At 34.2% G+C, this 12,349-nt stretch overlaps 1 protein-coding gene across 1 annotated transcript; it reads left to right on the forward strand.

Moving 5' to 3' along the window:
• The first annotated feature begins 517 nt into the window (after window positions 1-517).
• Window positions 518-2,866, forward strand: LOC139865909 (probable glycosyltransferase At3g42180). Its single transcript, XM_071854015.1, has 4 exons — window positions 518-880; window positions 969-1,120; window positions 1,242-1,605; window positions 2,111-2,866. The coding sequence occupies exons 1-4, from the start codon at window positions 731-733 to the stop codon at window positions 2,786-2,788; spliced, it is 1,344 nt and encodes a 447-aa protein (XP_071710116.1). The 5' UTR covers window positions 518-730; the 3' UTR covers window positions 2,789-2,866.
• Window positions 2,867-12,349: the final 9,483 nt, after the last annotated feature.

Raw genomic sequence — 12,349 nt, forward strand, 5'->3', positions numbered from 1 at the left:
AGTTTGATTAGACGCAAATTTTCATTAAACGTTCATTTGGATCTGGCGTTGCCCCACAAGGGGGTGCTGCTTCTTTGACCCCGCTATCTTCACAACAACAGTATCATGTTAATTCTTATGGATGTGTAATTCACATTTTCCTAACCCGTTACCAAGTATAATTTGATTACTCAATACTTTCTAATTTATCACAATTACCTAAGTAATTGCTACATGACAATAAAATTACGAGATAAAAAAACTTCTTGGTTGACTTTTAGGCTACGTTTTAACATGATGCATAAACGTCTTTTTAAATGTTTTTTTTTCTATCACGAGTAAATAAATTAAATTCCTTTGAAAAAGTAAAATATTACTCCGTAGTAAGATTACTCGGTATTTGTTATTACCACAGCGTACTGCATCTTCCTTGCCGTAATTTGCGTCCATTGGATCTGCAACCATCGCCGATTAATACTTTTTACTCAAGTCGTCAAATTAAAGAAATAAGCTTGTTTAATTCATCAGTCAATATTATATTACTGTTTCATGTGCACCAAAATTAAAGTAGAGGGAAGTTTAAGTTAGAAGCAAACTTTTGGAAACCAGATATATAGCTCTTCCCATAACAGACTCCATGTTTCATGTGTGTTTGTTAGATCAATAGTTCAATCCTGTAGTAAGTTTTGTATGTCTGATATAAGCATGTTTTGATACATCACTCAAATCCCATAAGTTTACTTCTCTAAAGATGAGAATATTAATCCTACTTTCAGTTGGTTTTCTTGCAATCTATGTATCACCAACGAATCAGAACCGTAATTTTGTTTCGAGCTCTGATTTCGCCCCATTAATATCAACCCGCGGGCTTCTGCAAGATGAAGCTGTATCCAAGATTGAGGTAAGTTGATTTCATTTCCTGTTTGTTTTTAGTTTAAATCTAGTTTTTTGTAACCTGTTTTTTATATGTGCTTGATCGTTAAATAAAGGATAATACGCTAGCTAGAATTGAAGAACAATTAGCTAAATCACGAGGAAAAATTCGCAAAGCGATTGTTGAAAAAAGCTTCGTCTCGAATGAAACGAATGGGAGTTTCATCACTGAAAGGACCATTTACAAGAACCCCTTCGCTTTTTTCCAGTTAAGTGTTTGAATTTCAGGGCCTTAAATTTCAATTACATGTTTCATAGCCTAGCCTTTTGCTTTTGATCAATTTCATACACAACGCTGACCGGGCCCACACGCCCCTCCTCATTTTTAGGAGTCACAATGAAATGATGAAGACATTCAAGATATGGACTTACGAAGAAGGGGATATTCCGTTGGTGCATGATGGTCCGATGAAATGTATATACAGCATCGAGGGTGATTTCATCCAATTTATGGAGCGAAAAGGAAATCAAATGGCGGCTAGCCACCCCGATGAAGCACATGCCTTTTTTATCCCCATAAGTATCACCAACATTGTTCACTACCTTTACACGCCTTCTTCTAACGCCTTTGCGTTTATAGACCAACAGATGGAAGCAATCGTCGAAGACTACATTAATATCATCTCACATAAGTATCCTTATTGGAACCGCAGTAATGGAGCTGATCACTTCTTTGTATCATGTCATGATTGGGTAAGTAAACAACTAGACCACCCGCAATGGAGCGCTAAATCTAAAATCTGACAACATGGGGCAAAACTAATGCTTGTAAACGACACTAACGGGGTGTCAGGACTGACGCCGTAAAAGCATCAGTTAAAATTCTCGACGGAAACATTTAGGCCGTTTGATTTTTTCCAACCAATCAAAATTTGACACCTCTTTCTAAATTATTAATTTATATTTTCCACCAAACTTTCAGGGAGTAATATTCACTGCTATTTAACTTTTGACATTGTTACGTCAAAGTTAACAAACCATTTTTTCTCTAAATAGTGCAAAATCTGACTTTACATCACAATCACAGTTGTGGGTGGTCTTATAGTTTTCAAAGGGTAAACGGGTAAACGGATGAGGTACTTCATGTACATGCTATCTGGTGAAAAGAACTAATTTTTATTCAGATGTACGTGGCCTACACGAATTATCCCGAGACCGAACTACTATTATTTACTAATTGTTTCATATTTATTTATAGGCGCCGTTTGTCACACGAGGAAACGCTAAAATGTTTGAGAATTTCATAAGAGTGCTCTGCAACGCTAATACCTCTGAAGGTTTCGTACCAAATCGAGATGTGTCCATGACTGAGATTAACGGTCCAGCGGATAATATCCCAATAGTAAGTAGTGGTCAATCCCCATACAATCGTTCAATCTTGGCATTCTTTGCAGGTGGAAACCATGGTTATGTACGAAAAAAGTTGTTCCAATACTGGGGAAGCAAACAAGATAAGGATATTCAAGTTTACAATCATCTTCCGAAAGATCAAAACTATACTAAACTAATGGGTCAAAGTATGTTTTGTCTATGCCCTAGTGGGTACGAAATTGCAAGCGCTAGAGCAACCGAGGCAATCTACGTAGGATGCATCCCGGTGATGATCAAAAGTCATTATGCATTACCATATGGTGATGTGTTAGACTGGAGTCGATTTTCGGTACAAGTACCTGTCGATAACATTCAAGATCTTAAAAGAATATTGCAAGAGATGCCTTTTATTAAGTATTTGGAAATGCAAAACAAGGTTATGGAAGTACAAAAGCACTTCATGGTTAACATTCCAGCTAAAAAGTTTGATGTGATTCACATGATTCTTCATTCTGTTTGGCTAAGAAGACTCAATGTCAAGTTAAACCCATTTAATTTATCTTGATTGTATTTTGTATATAGTTTATATAGTTTACGATAAGAACATAACTAGTATAATCATCATTGTAACATTTATATAAAATTTAAATATGTTAATAAGATATTACATTATTAAATTGTTTATTCAAGATAAAAAAAATTAAAAGGCAAACAGTTGTATTTTTTTTTTTTTTTCAAACGGCCATATCGGCATCACCCAGAGGGGACTTAACCAAACTTATCATGTGTACCATCTTTATCCACGAAATAAAAAACGGCCGCCATTGAATTTCACGTAATTAATTATTGCGCTAGAACTTCTCGACCTTTGAACTCCCTCCGCCTCAATACCAACGTCGTGAGTCAACGTCCGAGTAGAGACTATTACCGGCGAATGATTGCAATTACTTCTAATTTTTGTCAGGACTTTGATATCTTATTCAATAAAATTCATATTCGTTTCCAATTCAGATGTTCATGTGGTCGAATCCCTGAAATTTTGCCTATAATCAATGTAGACATTGTATTGGATGCCGGAATAAACTCCCCACCTTCAAGATCATTAGCCGGAAAAGAATCCACCGGAACGATATGTGTTTTTTTTCCTTATTATCATCATCACTGGAATGCTTATTCTCAAACATTCTTGTTGCTTCATTGGCCATTGAAGCACTGTCATTGGCATATTCCAAATGGCTCTCGAGCAAAACATTACCAGAGATGCCACAATGTAAATTCTCGTGGCAGAAGGATTGATCCGGTATAATCTCAGCTTTAGGTTCAAACTCGACATCTATTTTTATACCCTTTATATCATCAACCTCGAACGACTTCAAGTGGATTAATTGTCGTGCTAAAAAGGTCAATCTAGAATGGCAAATATGGTTATCCAACCCTATGATCTATGATGCAAATCCTATATCCAAAAAAAGGAATCGTTTAGTAGCAAGTTTTTTTGCTCCTTCCCTCACAGGCTAGCTTAGGCAAGAGATTAATTGGGGTGGTTTCGACTGCTTTGTAGCTGTTAATTCAGCATTGCACTTCCCTTTCCCTTCTGATTTGAGATTTCAAGTCAGTCTCTACCTTAGTGGCTTATGAGTAACAAGAGTATTTTCCTGCTCGTGCTATTTTTTCGTATTCTTTAATATATTCTACAGTTGTTTCCTTCTTCGTTTATACACACTGTATCACAGGGCGCTCATTTGTATGTAAAAATATGTTCTCTTAATAAAATTTGTTGATCTTTCAAAAAAAATTCAACCTCAAACGACTTACGGTTCACTTCGAACAAGGTCCAAGATATCCACTCTTTGCTATAACTGAACACGAGATTGCGATTGTTCAATGATTCAGGGAGGTTAAACTCGATATATTTACTGCCGACCTTTAGTTCGATACGATGATTTACCGGAAACTGAAACTCTCTAGAGACTTGATTATTACCTGTGAGCGTGTCCGCATAAGTTCTTTCCACCCATTTTGATGGTTTAGATGAAACATGGTTCCATGGAACGATTAGGAAATCCACTTTTTCATTTGCATTTAGAGAGTGTTTTTCATTATAGCACTTTGATTGAATCAACCCCTTGCTTTCTCTTCAATGCTTTGAAAGCTCAAATCCATCTTGCATTTTTTTTTTAATAGTGTTTAAAACCTTACAGAAGCTGTCAACATCACTAATGTCATCAAATTACGTCTCAAAAGCGTTGGCCACTTGATAATCTCCTTCAAGCTAAATAGACGTCTTTAAGAGAACCATACTTCTCAAATAACATTCCAACTGTCAGCTCTAGTCCAATTGTTCGGGAAGATGAAAATCATAAACTATGAAAAACGATTATCACTCGACTCGATACATGAATAACCATTTGACTTAGCATGTAGAACACATTTTCGTCCTTCCTCTCGACTATCGGGGTTTATTCAAGATGATTCTTAAACAGGTTATTGTAATACAAAACAAACTTAATTCAGAATTATTAAATCTATTTTTTAATCGTTTATATTATGAACCATTTAACGATTAATCATTAAATTTATCAAAATGATTCTCACTATAACTCTTTTATATTTTTTATTCATAATTATTAAATAACCTTTTTAATCATTTATATTATGAAACATTCAACGATAAATGAATAAGTTTTATCGAAAAACAATTTCACTATAACTCTTTTATAGGAGTAATTTTCATTAAGATCTTTAGTTCTCCTAATTTTATATTTAAATTTCAATTTTTGGTAAAAGTTAGCTAATATTTAACCGCTATAACCTAAAGGCCATGATCAAATGTGTCGTTTTTGGCATTTCACACACCACAACACATTTACAAAACCTCCCCCTCAACTATGATATAATCTGCAACTTCTTCAGGGGTATAAAACATAAAACTATTATTTTATCAACAAAACTTAAACAAACTCCACCCAAATTTTTAACGGATCCTATCTTCCCGCTCGCCGCGAGTTAAATTTTTCTGCCACCATCATTCAACTCGAAACAATTTTGCGAACACAACGCAACTTCCTATAAGCGAAACGGATGTTTTTTGAAAAATGCTAAATATTTTGTGTTATCTTCCGTACACAGCACACCCGCAACAAAGCGTTTTTGATTCCGTAATACTTAACGTTACAATAAATATTAGTATGCAACCCGAAAGGTCCCGCCGCATCGCGCATGTCGATCCGAATCTAGTTATAATTAATTATTGAGAGATGATAATTCCACAATCATTTTTACTTACAACAGCAACAACAACAAAACCCAATACCACAATGAGTGGTGTATGAGGGAGGTGAGATGTAGACAATCTTTCCCCTATTCGAAAATAAAGTCAAGTCATTTCTTCACCCAGAGTGAAAAACTCTCAAGAGTAGAGAAAGTCATCTCTCTCTTTATTCGACGGATAAAGAGATTGTTTCCGAGAGGACCTCCGGCCTTTAAGTAGGACAAAGTTTTTTTAAAAAAATAAAAATAAATAAAAGTAATAATAGACGCATGAAAATGGTAGAATCAAATTTTTATGGGTTTTAAATCCTGTCTGGAATTTAATTTTGGCTCTAAGAGTTAGTCAAGTCGCCAATATATCGGCGATTGTTGTTGACTCAATAGAGCCGTCACAATCAATTTTTCTTGTTTCATCATAATTTGTTTTTTTCTCAAAAGTACCCCTTGAAAAATTATAACAAAAAATATTAAATTTTTTTATAAACCTATCATTAAGGGCATTTTAATTTTGGGAAGAAAATTATTTAAAAAAGCATTGAACTTTTATCAAATTTCTATTGTATGCATTCAACTTTCAGATCTCCTTCTCCTATTGTATGCATTCAACTATTTAAATTGTATTATTGTATGTATTTAACATGCCATAACAAGTAACTTTCAGGTCACCTTAATTTTAAAATTACATCATTAATCCTTTATGTTTGTAAGATGTTGCATCATATGTTTTTTCTAAATAAAATTACATTGTTGGTCCTTCTTCACCTTCACCTTAACCTCTTTCATCTTCTACATTTCTCCCCCTTCTTTCATTTTCATATTTTTCCCAACCTTTTTCTCAAAGTATATCAAGAATTATAAAATCAACTTCTTTTACTAACCAAAAAATTGAAAACCTAAAACAATAGTTGTTCTTTTAGATCTTGTTCAAAATACATTTTTCAAACTCAAATTTTGTCCAAAACATAGCTTGCCATATTGAACCAAAACTGATATTGCTCAAATTAGACATATCTTTAGTCGCAATATCAAGTTCTATCGTTGTTTATTTCGTGTGTAAACATAGTATTTTCGTTTGTATTCTATTTTATTGTATAATAGTTAGAATCATTGTGTAATTGAAGAAATATAGAAGATTTTGGATGATACTACTCAGAGATCGAAAACAAGTCAAAAAGTCGATGAATAGTAGAGTGCGCCAAGGAGTGCGCCACGGGTGTGCGCTCAGCTCACTCGTCCAAATTTTGATCAGAGAATTCTGGGAGTTGTAGAAATAGTGTGTGCTGCTACAGTGCGCTCGGCGCACTCCTGAGCGCACTCCAGCCTGTAAAGCAGATTGAACGCGTAAAGTTGAGCTGTAAAGTGTTTTCGGGGTTGGTGAACAGCGCGCTCAGCGCACCCCAAATAGTGCGCTCGGCGCACTCCACTTTCGGTGCAGATTATTCCCTTTTTAAAACCATGTCCAGCCTCATTCAAAACACACCACTACACAGTCATTTTCAGTGGCAAAGGTTACGATTCAAGGTGATCCTTGGAGTAATCCAGGATCACCTAATCCATCATTTCAATCCGGAATCAAGAATCATCAGGATCATCATCCAAGATTGCTTCAAGAGGTCGATTCTTGTTAGTTCAATGAATTCTATCTTTGTTTCCAGTTTGTTATTGTCTTTAAATATGATTGTTAGCTAGTTCTTTTTATGCTTGTCTAGATTAATAATCGAGATGTTGATTGTTTACCTTTGTTGATTGATTGTTCTTATGCATGATAGTTTGATGTTTGAATACAAGAACCGTTCTTGTTAAGTTTAATCTTTTCGATTCAATTAGTCAGTATACTTGTTCAACTAAGAAACACCATCTTGTTGATTTAGTATATTGATTTGCACATAGTGACAAGTGTTTGCCCGTCTTTTACCAAAAGGGGTAAGTTGCGTTCAAACGATTAATCTATATAGGAATGTAAGAACGACTCTTGTAGATACTTTCGGATAGCTTAATTGATATGTGTAGTTGTCTAGGAGAATGATCAATTCCCTAGAATCTGTTATACACATTTTCATTACTTAATTCCATATAACTAATAGGTGTTAGTAATTTGCCTTATCTAGTGACGTTTATAAGGATCCTATTGCTACATTAAATTGATTACTTGGGTTGGGTAAATTGGGAATTTAACCGGACCAAGGGAATGAACTAAGCTAAACCATTAGTTGACATAGAGTTGATCATGATCAACACATCATTGGCATGATCATCATTCAAGTCTTTAGGCTAGTTGAATTAATTGATTACAAATATGAGGTCTTAGATGACAAGAACATCACTTGCGTCGTGTAATCCCGTTTGAGTGTTTGCACAAGACTACTCTTGGTAAACCAAGTAATTATTTCTCGTACGTAGTCAATCAATCCAGTCTTAATCCTAAAACAACAATCAACATTCGAGGTTAAAAAGTCTAGACGAGCATATTTGTTTAATTTGATATAAAAACTATCTTTTCATTTTTATAAATCTGAAATACCAAAAATATTGTCCTTTAAACTTATTCCTTTATTGATTTGTCCATCGTTAAACGACAACCCATTATCTTGTATTTGTTTGATTTCATTTTATCTAGTTAAAACTCAATTTAGTTTATACAATCTTAACTTGCACATATAACTGTCCTTGGAATGATACACGGATTTTACCATTATCTATACTACTACACGATCGGGTACACTGCCCGTTAGTGTGTGTAATCTTTAAAACTGGTATGTTCCATACAACAATTCATATACCACGTTTCACACATCAAGTTTTTGGCACTGCTGTCGGGGACAGTTGTGTCAAGATAAGAACTGTTAACTAAGTTGTGATTATTATTTTTTAGATTTTATCATTTTTTTGTAGAGTTTTTATTATTTTTTTATCATTGTTTAGTGTCGGTGCTTTTATTCTTTTCTAGTTTTTGTCAGTTGCAGGGAAATGGTTGACCACAGGAATATGGCAATGGGTGAGAGAATGAGAGTAGAATGAAGAAAACTAATCGAATTATATTTATCTCCTAGTGTTAACAACGAGGGGTACCAAGAGAAAGAAGAAGATGAAGTTGTGGTTAACACTAAAAATATGTCTATGAAAGAGAGGATGATAGTCGAAGGTTTCTGCCCGTGTTTTTATGGGTCTTGGCAATGTTGCATGAATCCGGACGTAAAACATTTGAGTCCCCTACCCACTATGCAACTCGCTACCGATCATTATTCACCATTGATTCTGTTTCCGGAACATTCAAATGTGACAGAGTCCAGTCTAGCTCCACAACTTATAACTTCACAATTTATTTTGCAAGACGAACTGGTTGTTGAAAAATGTACTCGTTTAGATCCACTTTCTGAGCTTTTGCAGGATTTTCCCGAGTTACATTCTTACTCTTTGATGTGTGTAGAGGTGTATACAAAATAGTAGTAATTTTTACAAGGAAATACTATTAAATACGATACAATTTTACACAAGTTATTTATTTATTTATAGAATGGATATACCTAGACCTTGCTACAACACTTATAGGCAGAGTACCTAATCGTACAGTAGTGTAGTTTTTAGTAAGTCCGGTTCGTTCCACAGGGATCTTAGCCAAGTTTAACGCTATATTTTTAAAACTATATTTGTAAAAATATAAATATAAATATAAGTAGTATTATTATTATAAAAAGGGGATTTTATCGTTTAATGACCGGTTTGTCGATTTTAAAACTTTAGTCGCAGTTAAAACCTAATGTAAAATATTAAAAATAAATACAACTTAATTTAAAGCGTACAGTAAATAACGAAAATAAAATTGCGATAATTAAAAAGTACGATAATTAAAAGTGCAATTAAATACAATGACATTAAATAAAAGTGCGATAATTAAAAGTGCAATTAAATATGAAATAAAGAAAATTAAATATGAAATAAAGGAATTATGCTTATTTAAACTTCCATAATCATGATGTTTGACGTGTTGATTTTAGTTTTATTATCATGGGTTAATTGTCCTTTGTCCTGGATTATTCGATATGTCCATACGGATTTGTCCATAATAGTCCATCAGTCATAAATATAAAGTGCGAGAGTCTTCGTCAAATTATCCTTATATCCAAAGTCAAATATTCCAACTAATTGGGGATTCGAATTGTAACAAGGTCTTAATACTTTGTTTAATGAATACACCAGGTTATCAACTGCGTGTAATCCAAGGTTTTATTACTTTGTTAACAATTACACCAATTACCCTTGAATGTAATCCACCCCTGTTTCAACTAGTCCATTAACTATTAATCCAGTTCCGTATCCGGTAAAATGAACAATTATTGGTATTTATAGATATCCCGCCCACCGTACCCAGTCAAGCGTATGTGGTTATATATAAATACGTCAAATTATAAGTCTATATATTAAATTAATGAGGTATCGTTTAGTTAATATAAAGCCCATTAATAGCCCATAGTCTAATTTCCACAAGTGTCGTTCTTTTATCCAAACCCCAATTATGGTCCAAAGCCCAATTACCCAATTTTAATATTTAGTCCAACATCACGATTACTTCGGCATTAAATAAGCATAATAATAACTTAGCTATGAGACATTAATTTAAAAAGGTTGAACATAACTTACAATGATTAATAATAGCGTAGCATTACACGGACAGAATTTCGACTTACACCCTTACAACATTCGCTAACATACCCTTATTATTATTAAAATTAAAATTAAAATTATAATTATAATTTATATATATATATATATATATACGAGTGAGAGATAGATAAAGAAAAAGGTGTGTTTAAGTTCGCTCAAAACTGCGAAATTTATAGGCATGTGGCCACAAAAAGTGGCTCATGCGATCGCATGGATATTAAGCCTACAGGCCATGCGATCGCATGGAGGTAGGATCCAGCTCACATTGCTTTGTTTGCTTTCTTGCCGATGGTTTTTTAATAATAATATAATATATAAATAATTTATAGAATTATTTAAATATTATATTATATTCATGTGCATAGTTGACTTGTAATTTTTAGTCCGTTGCGTCAAGCGTTGAGAGTTGACTCTGGTCCCGGTTCCGGATTTTCGAACGTCCTTGCGTACAATTTAATATCTTGTATTTTGCGTTTTGCGTCTTGTACTTTTGTAATTTTGAGACGTTTCTCATCAATAATTGGAACCACTTTGATTGTAATTTGTACTTTTGAGCTTTTTAGTCGTTTGCGTATTCAATTCGTCGAATCTGTCTTTTGTCTTCACCTTTTATTATTTAAACGAATATCACTTGTAAATAGAACAATTGCAACTAAAAGTTTGTCTTTCTTGAGGGATAATGCTATGAAATATATGCTCATTTTTAGCATTATCAAATATTCCCACACTTGAGCGTTGCTTGTACTCAAACAATATAGTTTTGAAATAAAAATACTAGAATCACTTCTTTATTCTTCACACTTTGTACATCAGTGATTTATATACGGCGGTATGAACAATGGAAGTAACGATGTGGTTTACAGTCTCACATGACTATAAAAATTTAGATCCTTAAGGAAATTGGATCTTTATGAAAACATTTGATCTTTTTAAAAATTCAATCTAGCTTTTACCCTAGATAAGTTTTCCGGAATAACCCTTCACCGGTGTTTGCGAAATTGTTTTTGTGGGTTTTGTGGGTTTCAGATTTGAAAATTTTGGCTCAAAACTTATGGTTTTATGTTACCCACTTGCTAACCTTGTATTGGTAAAGCAACACGTCTAGTTTACTTGCTCCGTATATTACCTTTCGGTAAACTACCGTCCGGTTGTGAAGGAAAGCGTTAAACAAGCAACTGTTAAGGCAATGTCCCATGACATGCTTTTCCGTAAATGAGTCTAAAAGGTGTGGTTCCAATTGGAGTTTTGTAGGCTGTTCTAAAAACCCAGAGTGCATCCTCCAATTTCATGGACCATTCCTTCGGATTTGATCCTACGGTTTTTTCTAGAGTACGTTTTAAAGCTCGGTTGGTATTTTCAAATTGTCCACTTGTTTGTGGATGATAAGCGGTTGAGATTTTATGAGTTACTCCATATCTTTTGAGAACTTTCTCAAGTTGATTGTTACAAAAATGAGTACTCCGATCACTTATTAAAGCTTTCGGTGTTCTGAACCTTGCAAAAAGACGTTTTAAAAAGTTGACTACAACTCGTGCATCGTTAGTCGGGAGAGCTTGTGCTTCCGCCCATTTAGATACATAATCAATGGCAACGAGAATGTAGAGATTATTATGAGATTTTGGAAATGGACCCATAAAGTCAATACCCCAAATGTCAAATACTTCACATACTTGAATGACATTTTATGGCATTTCATCACGTTGACTTATTTTTCTGGCCCTTTGACAAGCATCACAGGATTTGCAAAGAAGGTGTGCGTCTTTGAAAATTGTAGGCCAATAGAATCCAACATCGTAAACTTTTCTTGTTGTGAGTTGAGGCCCATAATGCCCTCCTGTTGGTCCTGTGTGACAATGGTTTAAGATTTGACTAGCTTCATCCCTGAATACACATCGGCGTATTATTCCATCGGGACAACTTTTAAACAAATGTGGATCTTCCCAGAAATAGTGTTTTATATCACTAAAGAATTTCTTTCATTTTTGGTACGACAATCCTTTTTCAAGGAATCCACATACTAAGTAGTTTGCATAGTCTGCAAACCATGGAATTTCACTATAATCTATATTCAATAGATATTCATCAGGAAAGTTATCTTGTATGGCTGATTCATTTAGAACTTCTAATTCAGGATTTTCAAGACGAGAAAGATGATCAGCGGCGAGATTTTCTGCTCCCTTTTTATCTCGGATTT

Source organism: Rutidosis leptorrhynchoides, chromosome 1 (assembly GCF_046630445.1).
Source record: "Rutidosis leptorrhynchoides isolate AG116_Rl617_1_P2 chromosome 1, CSIRO_AGI_Rlap_v1, whole genome shotgun sequence".
In the NCBI taxonomy this organism is placed as follows: domain Eukaryota; kingdom Viridiplantae; phylum Streptophyta; class Magnoliopsida; order Asterales; family Asteraceae; genus Rutidosis; species Rutidosis leptorrhynchoides.

Bases quoted from the DNA above. Each gene is read 5' to 3' on its own strand.
- LOC139865909 (XM_071854015.1), top strand. From the start codon at position 731: ATGAGAATATTAATCCTACTTTCAGTTGGTTTTCTTGCAATCTATGTA. The intron at 881-968 runs GTAAGTTGATTT...CGTTAAATAAAG, and splicing joins AAGCTGTATCCAAGATTGAG to GATAATACGCTAGCTAGAAT. The intron at 1,121-1,241 runs GTTAAGTGTTTG...CCTCATTTTTAG, and splicing joins AACCCCTTCGCTTTTTTCCA to GAGTCACAATGAAATGATGA.